Here is a 17,301-nt window from a genome sequence, read left to right on the forward strand (position 1 = left end):
TAAAGTGCACCTATCTGAGGGATAAACAAGTGTTCTGTCGTAACATAACAAGCATTTTTTAAATAAAATAATTTAATCAAAAATAATTAATATAGAAAACTTTGTTAATTCCCATTGCTTTAGTTGCATCTACAAAACATGTTAATAATAACGCAGGTTGACAGGCTTTGAAGTCTTACATCAACAAGGTGATTTTGAAAGAGCTGTTGGTTGAAAACTTGCCATATCGCAGCATGGTGTGCTTTCCTTAAACTATCTAATTCAACTGGTGGATGACAGAATAAAAAAGAAGTGCAAGGCATTAAAAAAACACAATGTAAAAGTAATTTCTATAATTTATATAGATATTTAAATCCAGCACAAACCTGACACAAGAACTGAGAGATGCATCTTGATCTTCAGTTGATCCATCTACTGTTCACAAAAGTCTCATCGGAAATGGCCTCCATGGACAGGTGACTGTGAAGGAGTCATAAAAAGAGGTATGCCAAATGACCGAGAACTGCACTGAAAACAGTACTAACGCGTCTAATGGAGTAATTAATCCACCACATTCTTCAACATTATTAAAGCAGTATGTAACTGTCTTGATGAAGAGTGGAAGAAAAGGCAGGACAACAGCCAAAGAAGATGTTTCAATGTCCTGAGGACTGAAGAAATTATAAGACAGCTGCTTTAAAAGGGTAAACCTTTTAAAAATCAAGGTGGTCATACCAATTTCTGACTTGGAGAAACTCAGTTTTTGGTTTATATGCCTGTATTTCTATTCATATTTGGACACATCTTTTTGCACCTACACTACCGTTCAAAAGTTTGGGGTCACTTTGCCATGGGATTCAATAGGGAAGTGACCCCAAACTTTTGAATGGTAGTGTATTTCTACTTTTCAGTAGTATAAAAAATGATGCGTAGCTCGCGATTTTTCTTATATATTTGGCTTGCACAACAAAAGTGTCAAATATAACCATTACAAGCAAATGACTTTCACCTATAAATAATGACAAGGGAAATGCAATAAAGAATTATATAGGACTATTATACTTGCATCCACCTAATTAATTTCTATGTTTTACTGTGCTGCTATTCCAGGCAAGTGTTGAGCTTCAACCTACTGTCTCCTGCCTGCAATGCTACATAACATCAAGAACTCTTACCGTGATAAGAGCATTGTTTACTTCTGCAGTGCACTCAGTGACTCAGTCCAGGCTATGTTTGCCATCTCAGAGCTTTTTAGTGACTGGACTGTAAAATGCCCTGTTAGTGATAAAACACTGATCTTTTACTTCTTAAAAAAAATCATTTCACTATGCACTGGAGGTGACAACAGGCAGCCACTCAAGCCAGTAGTCCATGCTCTATACCAGTCCACCCCTAAAAAAGTCCCATTGATTGTTAGAAGTCTATTTATTGCTAATGATTTTCTTACCCTCATCTAAATTTGTGCTTTAATTTAGCCTCTAAAATATTAAAGCATTTAAGTGACTCAGGCACTGCAAAGTCTTGGCTTCATCTGGAGACCCATTTTATATGCTAACCAGCAACTGCAGTGTAAAATTTGGAAGGGATGTCTTCTTAAACTCATTTATCATTGTCTATATTCTGACACAGAGAAAGACTTAAAAGAAAATTGAAATTGAGCAAAAGAAAAACATTTGAAGGCTTTTATACAGTCATTTGCTAAAAATGTATTTGCCCCCTGCATCAACATTTCGATCCAAAAAATGATATGGGCATATAAGCATGCAGATTTTGATATGCTGCTAAAATAAGATTTATTGTGGACAATTTATTTATTTGAGCGGGACAGTGCATGTTAATGAACAGACAGGCTTATACAGCATGAATGTAAACATACCGGATTATAGCAAATGCTAATTTCCATCCGTTGTCCAGGTGGATTTGGGGGGAATGGGAGAACAATATAATACACTATAGAAACAATTTGTATTTACAAACCAATATAAAAAATACCCATTCTTATATCTAAAACAGTACATTCACATGCACAATTACCAACACTCATACTTAACCAAATTCAATATCACTACATACTTACACCTGAACAATACTACACATACACAATTATAAACACTCATACTTATCAAAGCTCAATATCACTACATACTTACAGAGCCCTTCAGAGTTTTGCTTATTGTACGTTACAGTGTGTGTTACATGTGAGTACACTCCTGATTTGACCAAAGCCAACTTTTTAATTGGGCTTTAAATGAGTTATATGTAGGACATTCTCTTAATGTTTGTCGTAGATTATTCCATAGCTTTCCACCTTGGACAGATAACACACCCTGACCAAAAGAGGTACGTCTGTGTGGGATAATCACATCTCCTCTAGTGGTGGCCCTCATTGTCCTCTGTACACTAATGCAACGTCTAATGAAATCTCCCAGTGGAGGGGGTGCTAGAGAGTGTAGCACCTTATAAATCAGACAAGCGTTTTTTAAATATATCATATTCTGAAAATTCAGTAACTTGAGTTTTCTTAAAATGTTGCAGTAATGGTGCGATTGCGGTTTTTTATCAAGTATTTTTAGTGATCTTTTATATAGAGTTTCCACGGTTTTAAGAGTTGTAGGACAGGCAAGTGACCAACTGGTTAAACAATAATCCATGTGAGAGATGATCATAAAGAAAAAAAACATCTTGGCTGCATTTAGGTTTAAGTTATTTCTGATATGTTGAAAATTTTGGATATTAAATTTGATTACTTGTGCTACTTTTTTTACATGACTTTTAAATGTTAATGTAGGATCCAAAATTACTCCAAGGTATTTAAATTCCATAACCAAATCAAGTTCTATACCATTTAGAAATACATTAGATTGAAGTATCTGTAAGTTACGTTTTGAGAAGTACATACAAACAGTCTTCTTGGTATTTAGGGAGAGACAAGAGTCGGTAATCCATTTGTGTACAGAGGACAATGCAGCTGTTAGGGTATTAGCGGCTTGCTGGACATTTTGTGCCTGAGTATAAATTATAGCATCGTCTGCATACATCTGGGAAAATACATTTGGACATGCCTTCGGTAAGTTATTGATAAAAAGAGAGAACAGAACAGGTCCAAGAATTGACCCCTGCGGGACCCCGACATTACAGTCCAAACAGGGGATTTGACACCACTCACTACTACATACTGTTTTCTATGTGTTAAATATGAGGAAAGCCATGCCAGTGCTTGATCAGAGAATCAAGTAGAAATTAACAATGATTAAACACCATGCAAAAATTCATTTAAAATTTTCTGCCAGTGTAAAATGGTAGTAATGAAGCGAAACAATATGGAAGAAGAGCTGGAGAGAGCTGAGGGGAGAGTAAGGGGTACAAATTCTTGATACTTAAGGACAGAGGTTTAAATCAAGAATATAATAAACACTGGTTTACACTCCATTGCACGGCTAAAAAGGTCAGTTTGAGGATGGCAATAAACTGCTGTGTGTTTAATGATTTATCTTTCTAATCTGATGCAGATCATTAAGCAGATGCCCTGTACAACAAAAACAAGGCAAGCGTAAAAACACCACTAAAAAGATGACAACAGAATTCTTCTATTTGCAGTACTTGCTGAATGTGTTTGACATCCAAGATTACCGTTTTCATTTACAACTGGTAAAACTGAATATAGAGTGCTCGTCATGTCTTATTTATTTTGACAACCTCTTTTATTTTATTTTTTATTTAACCCCATTTTCTTTTGTTTTTATTATATTAAGTACTAAAGGTCGAAGATGTATAATGTACTGGTGAATGCATTTTCCTATCAACAGTAACTGATCAGGATGGACATGTAGCCCCAGATGGCAGACTTTGAGATTGAATCAACCCAGAAGAGACATAGACACAATGCTAGGAAGTCACCGGTGCAACAAACACACATATGGATGAACGCTTGCTTTCCTGCAGAGTAGAATGTTTGTGTATGTGCATGGACAGTGTTAGAGTCTGTCACACAGGCTCTGTTATAAATTAGCACGGCTCACTGGGGCAGCTGGACCAAGCATAGGGCAGCTGGTAATTTGGAGAGTTGTGGGGAGAAGTTTGTTGGCCCAGCTGTGTTAGCTGAGGTGGTAAAATTGGTGTGGGTTGCATGACAGAGAGTGTGTCCAAGCATATGTTCACATCTGTGCATGTATACACATGCTGTTGCAAGAACAGACGCACTAGGGAACACTCATCACAAATCCTTGAAGTAGACAGGTGAAATAAACAGGCCTGCAGCTGAAATGACACTTTTCTGAAATATTGATCATCCTCCAAGAAAGAGGAAGAATGTACTGGCACAAAGATGGATAGATGAATCTGAGTAATGCAGATCTATGCAAAAAAGGCTTCTCAATAAATTCTGGCACCACACAATATTCCACAAACTTGTTTTCTTTTACTTTGACCATTGATAAAGAGCTCAAACATAATATATGGTGCATCATTTATTTTGATGCATTTTGATTTGAAATACACAGGGTCGGGTGATGATGTATAATTTTGTATAAGATAATGTCTGTGATTATATGCAATGCTAACGTGTTGCAAAGGTATATGAACGAATCACTTTTTTTCTGAATCTCTGCAACCACACACAGAAACACTCACTAACTCAGGTGTAGGTAGGATTAAGAAAAACAAACAAACAAAAAAAAACAAACTTTGTTTCAGTCCTTTTCATTTAAAATAAGTCCTTTAAAAAGCATGTGAAATTAAGTGGTTTTCATCAAAAGAACTAGCACTATCTATGTGTAATCCAGCTGAAGGAAGGAAAGGACATGTGGAGGGAAGCAAAAGGGAGAGGTTTTATTTTTCTTTCTCTCTGCTTCACTCTAATTAGACAGGCCAATGTGAACAGAATCTCAATGGCATCATGCATTGAGTAAAGGATGCAGAGAGGAGGAAGAAAGAGTAGAGAGGAGGATATACCAGAATACCAACCTGTGCCTGCACATCACAGAAAACTACTAAGAAAATGTCATCTTTGCCTGCAAAATGGAAGACAAACAAAGCTAATGCAACTTCACGTGATACCACAGGCAAAAATGTGAGTTAGAAGAGGTGCTGCAGAATGCAGCAAGTACTGGCTCCTCACCCTGTTGAACTATTGACAGGGTGACAACCTTGACACTGTGCTACTGATGCTAGTTTTTGAGTGACATGTTGGCTTAATGCAGTGGTTCCCAAACCTCTTCTGCAGAGCCCCCTTTTCATCAACAACAATGATGTCAAGCTACCATCCCCAACGACATGCACCCCAGTGCTTACAAAGAAACTTAAGAAGAAATGTGGCACAAACAGACTTTAGTTGATTGGCTGCTACTGTGTTAACTATGGTTAAAACCATATCAGTGGCAGAAGGAATAATCTCTGCAAACTACTTCAGGTGACCTTTTGATGAGTTGGATGCTGCTTTTTTTGAGACAAACTACACCGTGGTCCCTATTCATTGGCCCACCCATTGGCCATTACCATTACTTGACTATTACCCGTTCACGCCTAGGGCAAAATATGCCTCATCATATTTTATTGTTTTTTTTTTTTTTATTGTTGTTTTGGGGGTAGTTGAAGTCTCTGCTGTTGATTCATTATTGTTTGCCCATTGGTACTTTCAAAAATTTGTCCATGTTTTGTTAGAAGTTCAAGTTTAATTTTGCCTTGCTGCGCCCAATCTATCATAACTCTGGGCCCCCTGGGGGGTCCGCTCCCTAGTTTGGGAACCACTAGCCTAATGGATAAAAATTTCACCTAAGAAATATAGCCTTTACAGCCAAGTCTTTTTACATTTACAGTGGCAAATGAAAACTGCATGAGCAAGGCTATTGAAACATGGTATGCCCCCTTTTGCATTAATGATAGCAGCATCGACAGCACAAGTTTGGTAACCTGGGTTACCCCAGCAAGATCTGTCAATACTCACTACCATGCTGGTATGGGTATTCCCTTTCCACAAAAATATAGCCTAGGAGATGTGCCATAACAAAAAAGGATGAAGGGGCTGCTCCTCTTTTATAAAAGTGGAAACAATTCAGTGCAAATCACCTTCAAAGCAATAGTTGATTATATTATATATCACTTTAGAAACCAGTGATCAAGCATCTGAAAAGTGTTTCAAAGTGTCATCAGAAACCTTAAGTAGCAACTTCACACACTCTGCTTCCTGATCTTTTCCACCATCTTAAAAATACAGCATTGTACTGGAAACTTAAGACAGTCATATGTAAGACAAGTTAACAGGGTCTGCAAAATGATATACTCTAACATGCTTATACTGCAGATTAAATCAACCTGAGTCATCTTAAATGTACTTCTCAGGAGGGGTTCAAGTGAATGGAAAGACCTTTAGTAAAAACCCATTATCACGAACAGTAATATACATTTGATTGAGTGGGATTGCTGACCAAGAAATAGAGCAGAACTTTCATTATTCTCAAATGCACTGTAAGTGTTCTGGATAAGAGATATAGCATGCTCTTCAATTAAGATAAAACATCCAGTTGCCCTAAGTTAATATTTTACATCATATGGTATCAGACTTTTGAACCCAATGACCTAATCCCCTTTAAAAACCATCTCTGATATGTTGACTTTCAAACAATCATACTGAACATGCCAAAACAATCAAAGCTGATAACATGAATTTTGATATAATTTATATCAACACTGTATTATCGTATGTTATAGCAAGCTAATCCACTTCACACCAATTCTGCTTTCTAAAGAGGAAAAGTAATTTTCAAACTAAGAATGATAAGTGATAATCAGTGCACATACTTAAAAAAATTTTTTTTAAAAAAGTGTACAACAACATCGGCTACCTCTGACAAGAGATGATCAAAGCTGAAGATCCCATGACTGAATTATAATCAGAATCTTTTGTAAGTGACAGATAAATCGTTCAATCCTTTGACACCGAAGCCTTTTGGAACTTGTTTTTAACAGGTGGCATGTCACATGACCTGTCTGCTGTTAGACATCGACTTTGTAAATATTGCATTCAGGTGTGTTGTGTTTTAGCAGACGGTAACTATGGTATAGTTATGAAACAGCACACAAGAAAGAAACTGACTATTGTGTGCCATGGGTCTGACATTCTGCAGGACTTAATTTTCTTCCTTCAAGTTTTTAAAAATATTTCATTTACTTGAACTGCTATTTGAATAATCCACACAAAGACATGCTTTACTGTACATAGAAGAGAACAGTTGCCCAAATGAAAAGTTTAAACACACACAAAAAATAAATTTTCAGATAGCAAATGCTATAAGGTACAAAAAGTAAGGCAGTTCAAGCCTTATACTTTCAATCGCAAAGAAGAAACTTGCATTGCTTGTGCAGCTTTTTACAATGAGTGCTCATTGAGATCTGAGGTGGCTTCATCAAATATTAAGCAGCATTTCAACTAGAACTGTCAAACCCTGAATGGGAATTGAACACTTGAAAGTGAGACAATCCATCAACACATTTGAACCTGCAAACACTGATTTCTTCCTGACACCTATTTCAACACTTCAGTTAAAAAAATACATTATTTATACCATTTATCCTTTACTTCCTGAGCCTGTGGGTGCATGCGTAAATGAGTGTGTGTGGCGTTTATATAACAAAGAGAAAATCTCATAAAAAGTATGAAAGCTGAACCCTTTCATCAGTTACAGAGAGAAGAAAAACACCTTTTTCTCATTTCTATCTCACAGAAAGATAAGTTTGTTTCCAGTCTATTGCCAACATAGCTTTGATTAATTTCAGATGTACATAAATTAACAAAAACCAATAAAAATGACACACAGTTGTCAAATTTAAGATAAAAAAAAATAATTTAATGTAAAAAGATGGTTGTCATGCTTACATGTGGTAGTGTAAAGAAGTACAATAACTGTGTCTTTGATGGCCATATTCCAGTACCAAATGAACTTGTTTAGTAGTGCATTTTTGTCTAAATCTTGTCTCAATTGAGTCTATCAAGCCTTAACATCATTCTGGAAATATCCAGGAAACACCTCTGTTTTCAAACAAAAATTCATGGCCACTGAGTAATCCATCTGATTCAAATTTTTTAGGGGCTGTAATTGAATTTTCTCATGATCAAGGTCTTTACCAATGAGGGATTGGACACTAAGTGGAATTGAAGCTCAGAGGAGCGAGACTTTTATAATGAAGCTTATTCATTTAAAGCACATAGCATGACACCAAACAGTGCTTCCTCACTTTCAGCATGTAGTTGCAAAATGGCCTGACAAAAAAAAAAAAAAAAAGAAAGAACAATATGCACTGCTGTATGTAGCAGCAGCTGCAATAATCCAGTTTAATATAGAATCTAGTGCAGATTGCAAAGACACAACACATGTTTTTTAATGAGGGAGGCAATTAGGCTGTGATTCTCAGGGTCCATGTGTATGTGACTGTTAATTTCAATTACACGCAACATCAGTATCCACCTCAACTCTCTTCCTTCTGTTGGGAAATCTTAGAACTTCCACAGTATTCAGAAGTAAAACTATCTATTTTGAACAAGTATGTAGTTAAGCCGGTAATTATGGTGAGTGCCGAGAGAAAAAAAATATTATCTTTTGAATATGGAAAGAAAGAGTCTGCAAATTATATTTGATCTAACTGAGCCTTGGTCCAAAGAAAGAAGTAATGGTCTGCATCACTGTATGGGAGGAATCAAGAACTCAAGGTGTCAAGGTGTTGTATTCATGAGTGAAAATAAATGTGGTGGGAAAGATAATGCAGCTGCAGGTATTGTATTGGAGGAAAAACACACTGCAGAAAAAGTTTATGTAACAGGTTATGTTCACTCATATCCTTGTTTACTAAATTCAAACTTCTTTGTGTACATAACTGATAGCTGAAGGAAAAAGTGCCTCTACTTTATTACCCATTATGACCCGTCACAAGTATGATTTTATTTTTCTATGTGAAGTCTTTAGTCTTCAGACACAGAGAAAGGAAAGGTTTAAACAGCAGTTTGTGCTTTTTAATGAAACCTCAATGGGTTAATAGAAAAAAAAACACTAATTGGTAGTTGGTGCATCTAATCAGACGTTTCAGTTATGCCTGAGCAGGGCATGTCCGACCCTAACCATCTGTCACTCCATGCTGCTTTCACAGCAGTCATTAGAAATTACTTGCTGTCTGACATGTGAAATCATACAGCTTGTCAATATGTAAAGCACAACTTAATTTGATGGTACTTTGATTGTTGTGTTCTGTGAGTTTTTGTTGGGCTGGAGATTTTGTAATTTTTCTGGCATGGCTGGACATTGAACCATCATCTACAAATCAACCAAGTTAAAATTATCTACTGAAAAATCATCTCTTCTATCTTATGCCTTGTTTTTGCATAAATTTATGTTTATATATAGGCACAATGCTCGCTGCATTTAATATAAGGAAATTTCTTTTCATAAACTTCACTGCAGCATATAGGGATGGGCTAATTTTTAGGTTTCCCATATAGATTGACCGGATACGAGCATGGGATTACTACAAAAGAATGGCACCAGGGGAGGATGAGTTAAAGGGGACTCTTGTACTTGGTAGTAAAATTTTTTAAAGATGCAGTAAAAAAAACCAACATAAACAACTATGCATGTACTACATACAGTCTACCATCATTTCAATGCTATGAATTTTTTCAGTTAAGTTTACTCAAAATATAGTTATCCATTTGACTGATTTTTAGTTTGTCAGCCTGTTGTAAGACTGTTTGTTGGCCTATTTTCTTTAAAAATATCAAACCCTCTGGCAAAAAAGTGGTATCTCTCCAAAATCAACAGCAAAAGTTCATATTTCTCAACATATATATGGGACAAATAGTGTAGGAAAAAAAAATCAAAACAAAAGGCTTGGTGTCACACATATCTCAGAGATTAAAGGGATCTCCATAGAACAGTACCAGATCATCTGGATTATGTGGGTTGTTTTGCCTTCATACATTGGCTTGTTTAGGCTCATCCTTCAAAAGTGTAGTTGGATAAGGATACAGGAATATCATGGGCTTTTCCTTGTGTTCCTCAAACCATCTGCAGTCCCTACATCCTTGGTATAGGAGTCATCTTGTCCTGCTGGTGGTAGCTACTGCCACCAAAAAGTAGTATACTCAAAGGGGTGTAAGTTTGATTTGAAACAATTGGTGGATGGTACTGATCCAATTAATATCCACACAAATGCCAGGGTTTACGATATGTGCATGGAATTAAGCAGCATGTTGCATTCTAATGGTAAGATCAATGAAAGGGAAAATCTATTTTCTCTAAATATATATAATGAATATAAGAAGGAATCACAAAGTGACTTCAAAGTTCAAAGTGCGACAGTAACAAGGATGGTATTAATAGTGGGTGTCAACTGCTTCTCCTGCAGGTGTTATAATGGGATATAGAATTAATAGAAAATGGAAGCCACTGACTCTTAATTTTATAATGTTGGTTGGCACTGATGAATTGATTGATCATGTCAATTGAACAGAACCAAAAGAAAGCAGTGTGGAAGCTTCTTCGCTGGTTAAAAATCCTCAGTCTTTGTGTTAGCAACAATTGGACCTATTAGCAGTGAAAGTTATTGGTTGACTCAATAGGGCTTTGCAGTGGCAAAAAAGACAAAATTCAATAATCTTTGGTGTAATGCCATTATCGGTGACACTGTTTCAGCCGCGGCACATCACAGTCATTTTGCACCACATTTTACAAATGGTTGCAGAGAAAGTTGCATGCTTAGAAAAAGGAAAACAAAATTAATCTAACAAGCTTTTTCTTGTTTTCCATGTGCTCTGTCTCCAGCTGAATGACAATGACGAGATATTCTTCCACAACGATACAAATTCCATTATGAATAAATGAATATGTGAGCATACTGCAAAAAAGCAAATGGAGGAATTAATTCAATTAAATGAAAAGCCTGCATTGCCAGATAAGCCAAAACAGCTTCACGGCTGTGGTATGAAATATGACAACATTTGCTGAGCAGGATGGATTTGGTGGCTCGGTTTACATGTGACAATCTGTCCATTCAGTGTCCAGTGTGTTAGGCATGTAAGTAGAGCCAATGTCTCTTGCATCATTAATTCAGCATCTCCCTGGCAAAGTGTCTTGGCAGGTTTCTCTACATATGGACATGCAGAATGCCAGGAGAAACAGAGGTCAAAGAGCAACGAATAGATAAACTTCATATTTACACATATTAATTATGTGTCTTAATATGGGAAATAAAAAATCTCCAAGAGGATAATAAGATTAACCTTTGAGTATCTGATTACTGCAATCTGTTTTTGGTCATGGGAATAAGCATGCGCTTATGTGTGTCTCCTCACAGTGGGTAAGATCAGAGAGGGAATCTGTATTAAAATCCACATTCAGCTAGACCCAGTGGATCAGAGCCAGCGACAACCCAGGGGGTGGGAAGCTGAACGTCCAGCTCTAGCAAGGACACTCAGCTATCGGGATAGCTAAAACAAGCACAGTGCCAGACAGAGCAACAAAGAGCTTAGGCCTGCAGGGGGGTCCTGTTTGATAGGGATGTGATAAAGATGGATGGTCACCATGCCAACTGCCTCTGAGTCAAAGAAAGCCTGACCATTGGGGATGGGTAAACTGCAAAAAAAAAAAAAAAAAAAAGCTGGACAGCTATCACAAAAGCTGTGCGGAGTTGCACTGAATGCTGGGTAATTAGAATAGAAACAGTCTTTACTATAATGAAAACAGGCAAATAAATCTATTTAGCTTTTCTCTCAACTTTGTTTAAATTATCTGTCAAATGGTGGAACTTATCAGGCAGCAGGTGAAAGGTAGTTATATTAGTTAATGTATCAGAAGAAGGATTTTAGCTTTGTTGCCAAGGGCAACAGGGTGCATGTGATCAGGTTACGGGTGCACAGTGTGAATAGAGAGCAAAGGCTGGCTTCTGTGGTCCAGTTCCACAAAGCATCAAAGGCTGTGTCGTAGTTCTCATGTTTACCCCTATTCACCACCTGCAGTGTATGCAATGGTCAAAGTAGTGTTCAGGCATCTCATTTACAGGGTGACAGAAACAACTCCAAAGTTACTATGTTTGTTGGACACATGCATGTAGCTTTACTGTGCAACAAAAAGCACTTATGAGAGAGTGGGAGAGATCCTGCAGAAACCTATTCAAAGTCAAGTCAAGTCAAAGAGGTTTATTTGTCACATGCATAGTTATACATAGTACAATTGTACAGTGAAATGTGTTTTCTGTACCTGCATCCTTTAAGAATAAAAAAAGAATAAGCTAAATATTTGTAAAATAGAATAAAATAGAATAAAAATAGAATAGAATAAAAAGGTTAATCTTTAGAATTTAAATGAGATAAAAGAATAGCAGCATACTTGTTCATATTTACATACATATTTACATGTGCAAATAGGAGTGAGAAATGGCTTTTTGTTTTGTTCAGTGCTCAGAGTTGAGCAAGCGGACAGCCAGGGGGAAGAAACTCTTCTTCAGCCTCTCAGTCTTAGTCCTCAGGCAGCGGAAGCACCGGCCTGATGGCAGTGGAGAGAAGAGAGAGTGTGAGGGGTGGCTGGGCTGACTGAGGATCCTCTTAGCCCTTGACCTGCAACATTCCACATAAATGTCCTGCAGGTTGGGGAGAGTTGTTCTGGTGGGCCGCTCAGCTGCCCGGACCACCCTTTTTAGGGCCAAGAGGTCGTGCTTTGTGCAGTTCCCCATCCACGTGGTGATGCTCCCACACAGGATGCTCTCTATGGTGCAGGTGTAAAAGTTCTTGAGCACCCTGAGAGGGAGCTTAAAGTCTCTCAGTCGTTTGAGGAGGTACAGACGCTGTCTGGCCTTCTTCACAGTTCTTGTGCTGTGCCGAGTCCAGTTCAGGTCTTGTGATATGGTCACTCCCAGGTACCTGAAAGTGTCCACACGTTCCACCTCAGAGCCACTGATGAGGAGTGGATGGAGGCTCCTCTGCTGTTTCCTGAAGTCCACTATCAGCTCTTTTGTTTTGCTGACATTTAACAGGAAATGGTTCTCCTGGCATCAGACCTCCAGGTGGGAGACCTCCCTCCTGTAGGCAGTCTCGTCGTTGTGGGAGATCAGTCCTACAACGGCTGTGTCGTCAGCAAACTTTATGATGACATTTGAGTCTGAAGTGGCCTCACAGTCTTGAGTGTACAGTGAGTACAGCAGGGGGCTGAGCACACAGCCCTGGGGGGATCCTGTGTTGAGGGTGAGGGGAGATGAGGAGTGGTGACCCAGCCTAACCACCTGTGGTCGTCAGGTCAGGAAGCTGTGGACCCACCTGCATAGTGAAGGATTCACTCTTAGGTCATACAGATTTTACACTAGTCTGGAGGGGACTATGGTATTAAATGCTGAGCTGTAATCAACAAACAGCACTCTCACATAGTTCCCCTTACCAGTGTCCACATGGGAGAGGGTCTTGTGGAGGAGGAGGGCTATGGCGTCGTCCGTGGATCTGTTTTGCCTGTAAGCAAACTGTAGTGGGTCCAGGGTGGAGGGCAGTGTGGAGGTGATGAAAGTCTTTATCAGTCTCTCAAAACATTTTATCACCACAGATGTGAGGGCTATGGGCCTGTAGTCAGTGGGACTGCTGGGGTTTGGTGTCTTAGGGACCAGGACTATCACAGACTTTTTAAAGCAGGTGGGGATCACACACAGTTTCAGGGAGAGGTTGAATATCTGTGTAAACAGAGGCGCCAGCTGATCAGCACAGGCTTTGAGGACACATCCGCTGATGCTGTCTGGTCCGGCAGCTTTCCTGATGTTTACACTTTTAAACACCTTCCTCATGTCACGTTCAGTCACGGTGAATGTCTCCTCCTCTCCAGCTGGGAGCGCAACGGGTGGTCGGTCTCCCGACTCGAAGCGTGCGAAGAAGATATTCAGTTCGTTAGCCAGAGAAGCGTCGGCACTCACCGGATGTGTGTGTATTGCTTTATAGTCTGCGATGACACGAAGTCCCTGCCAGAGTCCCCTGGAGTCAGACTGTTCCATCTGATGCTCCAGTCTACGTCCATAGCGTTGTTTGGCCTCCTTCACCGCCCTCCGGACGTTGTATGAAGCAGCCTTGTATTCCTCCATGTTCCCAGTGGCGAGGCCGGAGTTATAGGCAGCTGTGCGGGAGCGCAGAACGTCGCGGATAGATTTGTCCACCCACGGCTTCTGGTTTGGAAGGACTCGGATGATCCTCTTAGGCATTGTATCTTCCACGAGCCTTCCAATAAATCCCATAACAGCTTCCGTAAACTCCTCGATGTCTCCGCCCGCACTGCTGCGGAACATGTCCCACTCGGCTTTTATGTTGGATATCACTACTTCACTCTGTGATAAATCCTGTCACGTAATTTTCCATCTTTTTTATGTTCTTCAGTTACATATACACCAAAGTCACTATCAGTTTAAAAACAATCAAATTATGGTCAGAGATATAGAAGAAAAATGCTTTGACATAACACACAAAATGTGCATGTTACTCACAAACTGTCACTAAGTCAAATGGTGGCAAAGACAATGGGATGCCTTTGGCTGATGAATATACAAATGACACTTCATTGTAGAAACATGAGATATCTCAAGAATTTTATGGAGGCTAAAATCTGACCACAAAGCAAAAAAAAAAAAAAAAAAAAAAAATGTGGCTTGATCTTATTAATCTGATTTCTTTTGCATCCTGGATAAAACCAGTTAAAGTGTGTGTTGTTAATCAGGGTTAGAAATGGCAGCATTATGGATTAAGGGGGGAATTAATCCATCATAGGCCATACAATGTTTTTGCAAAGGCCTGCTGGGAAATTCTGGGTCCTGGAATTTATATGAATGTTACTATCACCACAAATTGTTGTAAACCACTTAGTTCCTCTTCATGTCAGCAGAATTCCCAGGTGGAAATTGCCTTTTTGAGCAGGACAATGTGGCCAGCCACAGCTGACAAACAGGAATATGACAAAGGGGGTGAAGGTGTTGACGTAGCTTGTGTGATGATCTGGAAAAACAAGTTCAGTCCATGGAGAACACAAGTCGCAATTTACAGGATGTAAAATATTTACTGCTGCCTGAAACCACAGCAAACCTTCAGAGGTCTTGTGAAGTTCAAGCCTCTATGGATGGGCACTCATCAAGCAGCTCAAGGAGGTCATATACAAAATTACAAGGTATTTTTAACGAAGAGGGTGGTCATTGCATGAGTACCTAATGTGGACAAACTCCCCTGGCAAAATTTGATAACAAACTACACAGTAAGGGAACTTCTTATTAAAATAGATGTTTTTTTTTTTTTTTTTTCTATAACTCTGTGAACAAAGATGACTAAATAATAGACTATTTTTAAAAGAGAACTATAAAGAGGTAAAAACTAAACTGGGCGTGAACCGGCAAGAAGCCACATTAAAATGCAGTTCAGCAAATACTCATTATTTTTACACTTGTACGGTCAAAGACAAAGAAAAAGTCTACATTATATGAAGGTAACACATCAGATTAGTGGACTGAAAAGAGAGAAAAGGAGTGAATTAGAATGTATTCCATCTTGGGCTTTCTCTTTCCTCTGAAGTGTTTCCTGAATGATGGAAAAGTACAAGAAAAAGGTATTTAAGCATGACAGTCCCAGTGGAATTAGTTAAAGCTACAAAATACTGCTGTGAGAATCCTTTCTACTCAGTCAAACAGCTTTAGCTGTGGAAATATCTACATTTAGATACACTGGTCCACTTTGTTTTATCTCAGGTCCCATTTCTCAAGTTAACCTATTTTGTTTTTATTTCTTGAGTGTCAGCTTTGCAGAGGGAAGTTGTGATTACCTGATCCCAACTTGTGCAATAGGATTACAGATAAGAGAAATAAGGGTTACAAGATTATGGGATATTAAAAAGGCTCTGAGTGGCTTAATCTCTTATGATGTTTCATGCATAAATGGGGATGAATTATCATTTTATATAAAATTCATGTTAAATAAAAATATTGTAAAACTGTGTTTTAATGCTACATAATGATATTTTAATCTTACTTTGCATAGTGTTAACAATTTATAATAGTTACATGAAGCTGCCAATTTAAGTTATTTAAACACAAACTATTGAACATCACATTGTTTCTTTTAATGTCCCCTTGTGTTCAAACAAGATTTTACATATCATTTTATATATGAATTATCTTGTGTTACACCGCTAAGAGCTCATAATTTAGTTGGAAAATCACCCTAATTTGTTTTATTACCACTACTACTACTTAAATGAAATGTTCTCTAAAAATACTGAATGTTAATGGTACTTTTGCAAAAATTATGTCAGTTTTTCTGGCTGTCTGGTGGTTGAAAGTCCAGTATTTGCTCTTTGTAGGCCCGTCTTTAGTCTTTAATTGTTTGCAGGAATGTGAAGATGCAAATATTTAACAACAACAGCACATTTCAGGAGCTGTATATATAAATCAAAGGTTAATTTGTAAACCTCACCTCCCTTACAAGGTAATTTTTGCTTTTTATTACAAGCTGTAGGCACTGATGTGCTCCATTTCCCCAATGCTCTATCTGTACTCCCTGGCATTTTTAAACATTCATTTGCCCAGAGAGAGCTGACTGAGCATGCTTACCCTCTGTGTACCTCCCTGTTAAGAAGAGCTACACATATTTACACCTGGGACACTGGGACAGGGTGTGACAACTGGCCTCTGCTAGTAATTATAGTGTCACTTTGAAGCAATTGTTGGTTCAGAGCTTTCCTTAAAAGCTCATTAACAGTGACTTCTATAGCAAAGAGCAACATATTTGATTGTTTTTCCCCTTTCTCAGTTTGTAAGGAGTATTAATTCCTTTCTGTTAGACCAGCTCTAGCTGCTTGGCCACATCATAAATCAATCACATAACTAGCATTATAAAAATTATGTTAATTGTGTAATTTGCCAACAAACTATTTTTATTTCTCATTATTTTCTCTTTTGTAAATTTTATGCTTCCCCAGTTTTCTAAGATGTGGAACAGTTTATGCTATTTTTCACAAAGACTCTTCATCACCATTATCATGCAGCAAAAACATTAAAAAGTGTTAAAGACTACATATACAACCTGTCTTTTCATTCTGTTCTTACTCTTCTCGCTCTTATTTGCTGATGGCCTTTCTTGCGCTCCTTCACTTCCATCCCATTACTATGCATCATATGATATCATGCATTCTAAATCAGTCTTTAAGCCACCGGTCACTACATTAACCTTTGCACACTGGCCAAGCAAAAAATACACCATAAAAATCTTACATAGGTCTTAAGGGTTGAGAGACCATAAGTGGTCTACAAAGAGCCTTAAACTCCCCTACACTTTGC

General features: G+C 38.2%; 1 protein-coding gene across 2 annotated transcripts in view; it reads right to left on the minus strand.

The window, feature by feature from the left end:
• rtn4rl1b (reticulon 4 receptor-like 1b) overlaps nt 1-17,301 on the minus strand; it is a 157,134-nt gene that overhangs the window by 83,385 nt on the left and 56,448 nt on the right. Inside the window, exon 2 of one of the 2 annotated variants that reach the window (XM_041995796.1) lies at nt 366-459. The exons of the other annotated variant lie outside the window; for it this stretch is intronic. Within the exon in view, the coding sequence (XP_041851730.1) occupies nt 366-411 (46 nt within the window). The 5' untranslated portion in view covers nt 412-459. The remainder of the gene's footprint in view (nt 1-365; nt 460-17,301) is intronic. 2 annotated transcript variants of the gene reach the window in all.

The sequence above is a fragment of the Melanotaenia boesemani genome, chromosome 9, assembly GCF_017639745.1.
Source record: "Melanotaenia boesemani isolate fMelBoe1 chromosome 9, fMelBoe1.pri, whole genome shotgun sequence".
NCBI classification, from domain to species: Eukaryota; Metazoa; Chordata; class Actinopteri; order Atheriniformes; family Melanotaeniidae; genus Melanotaenia; species Melanotaenia boesemani.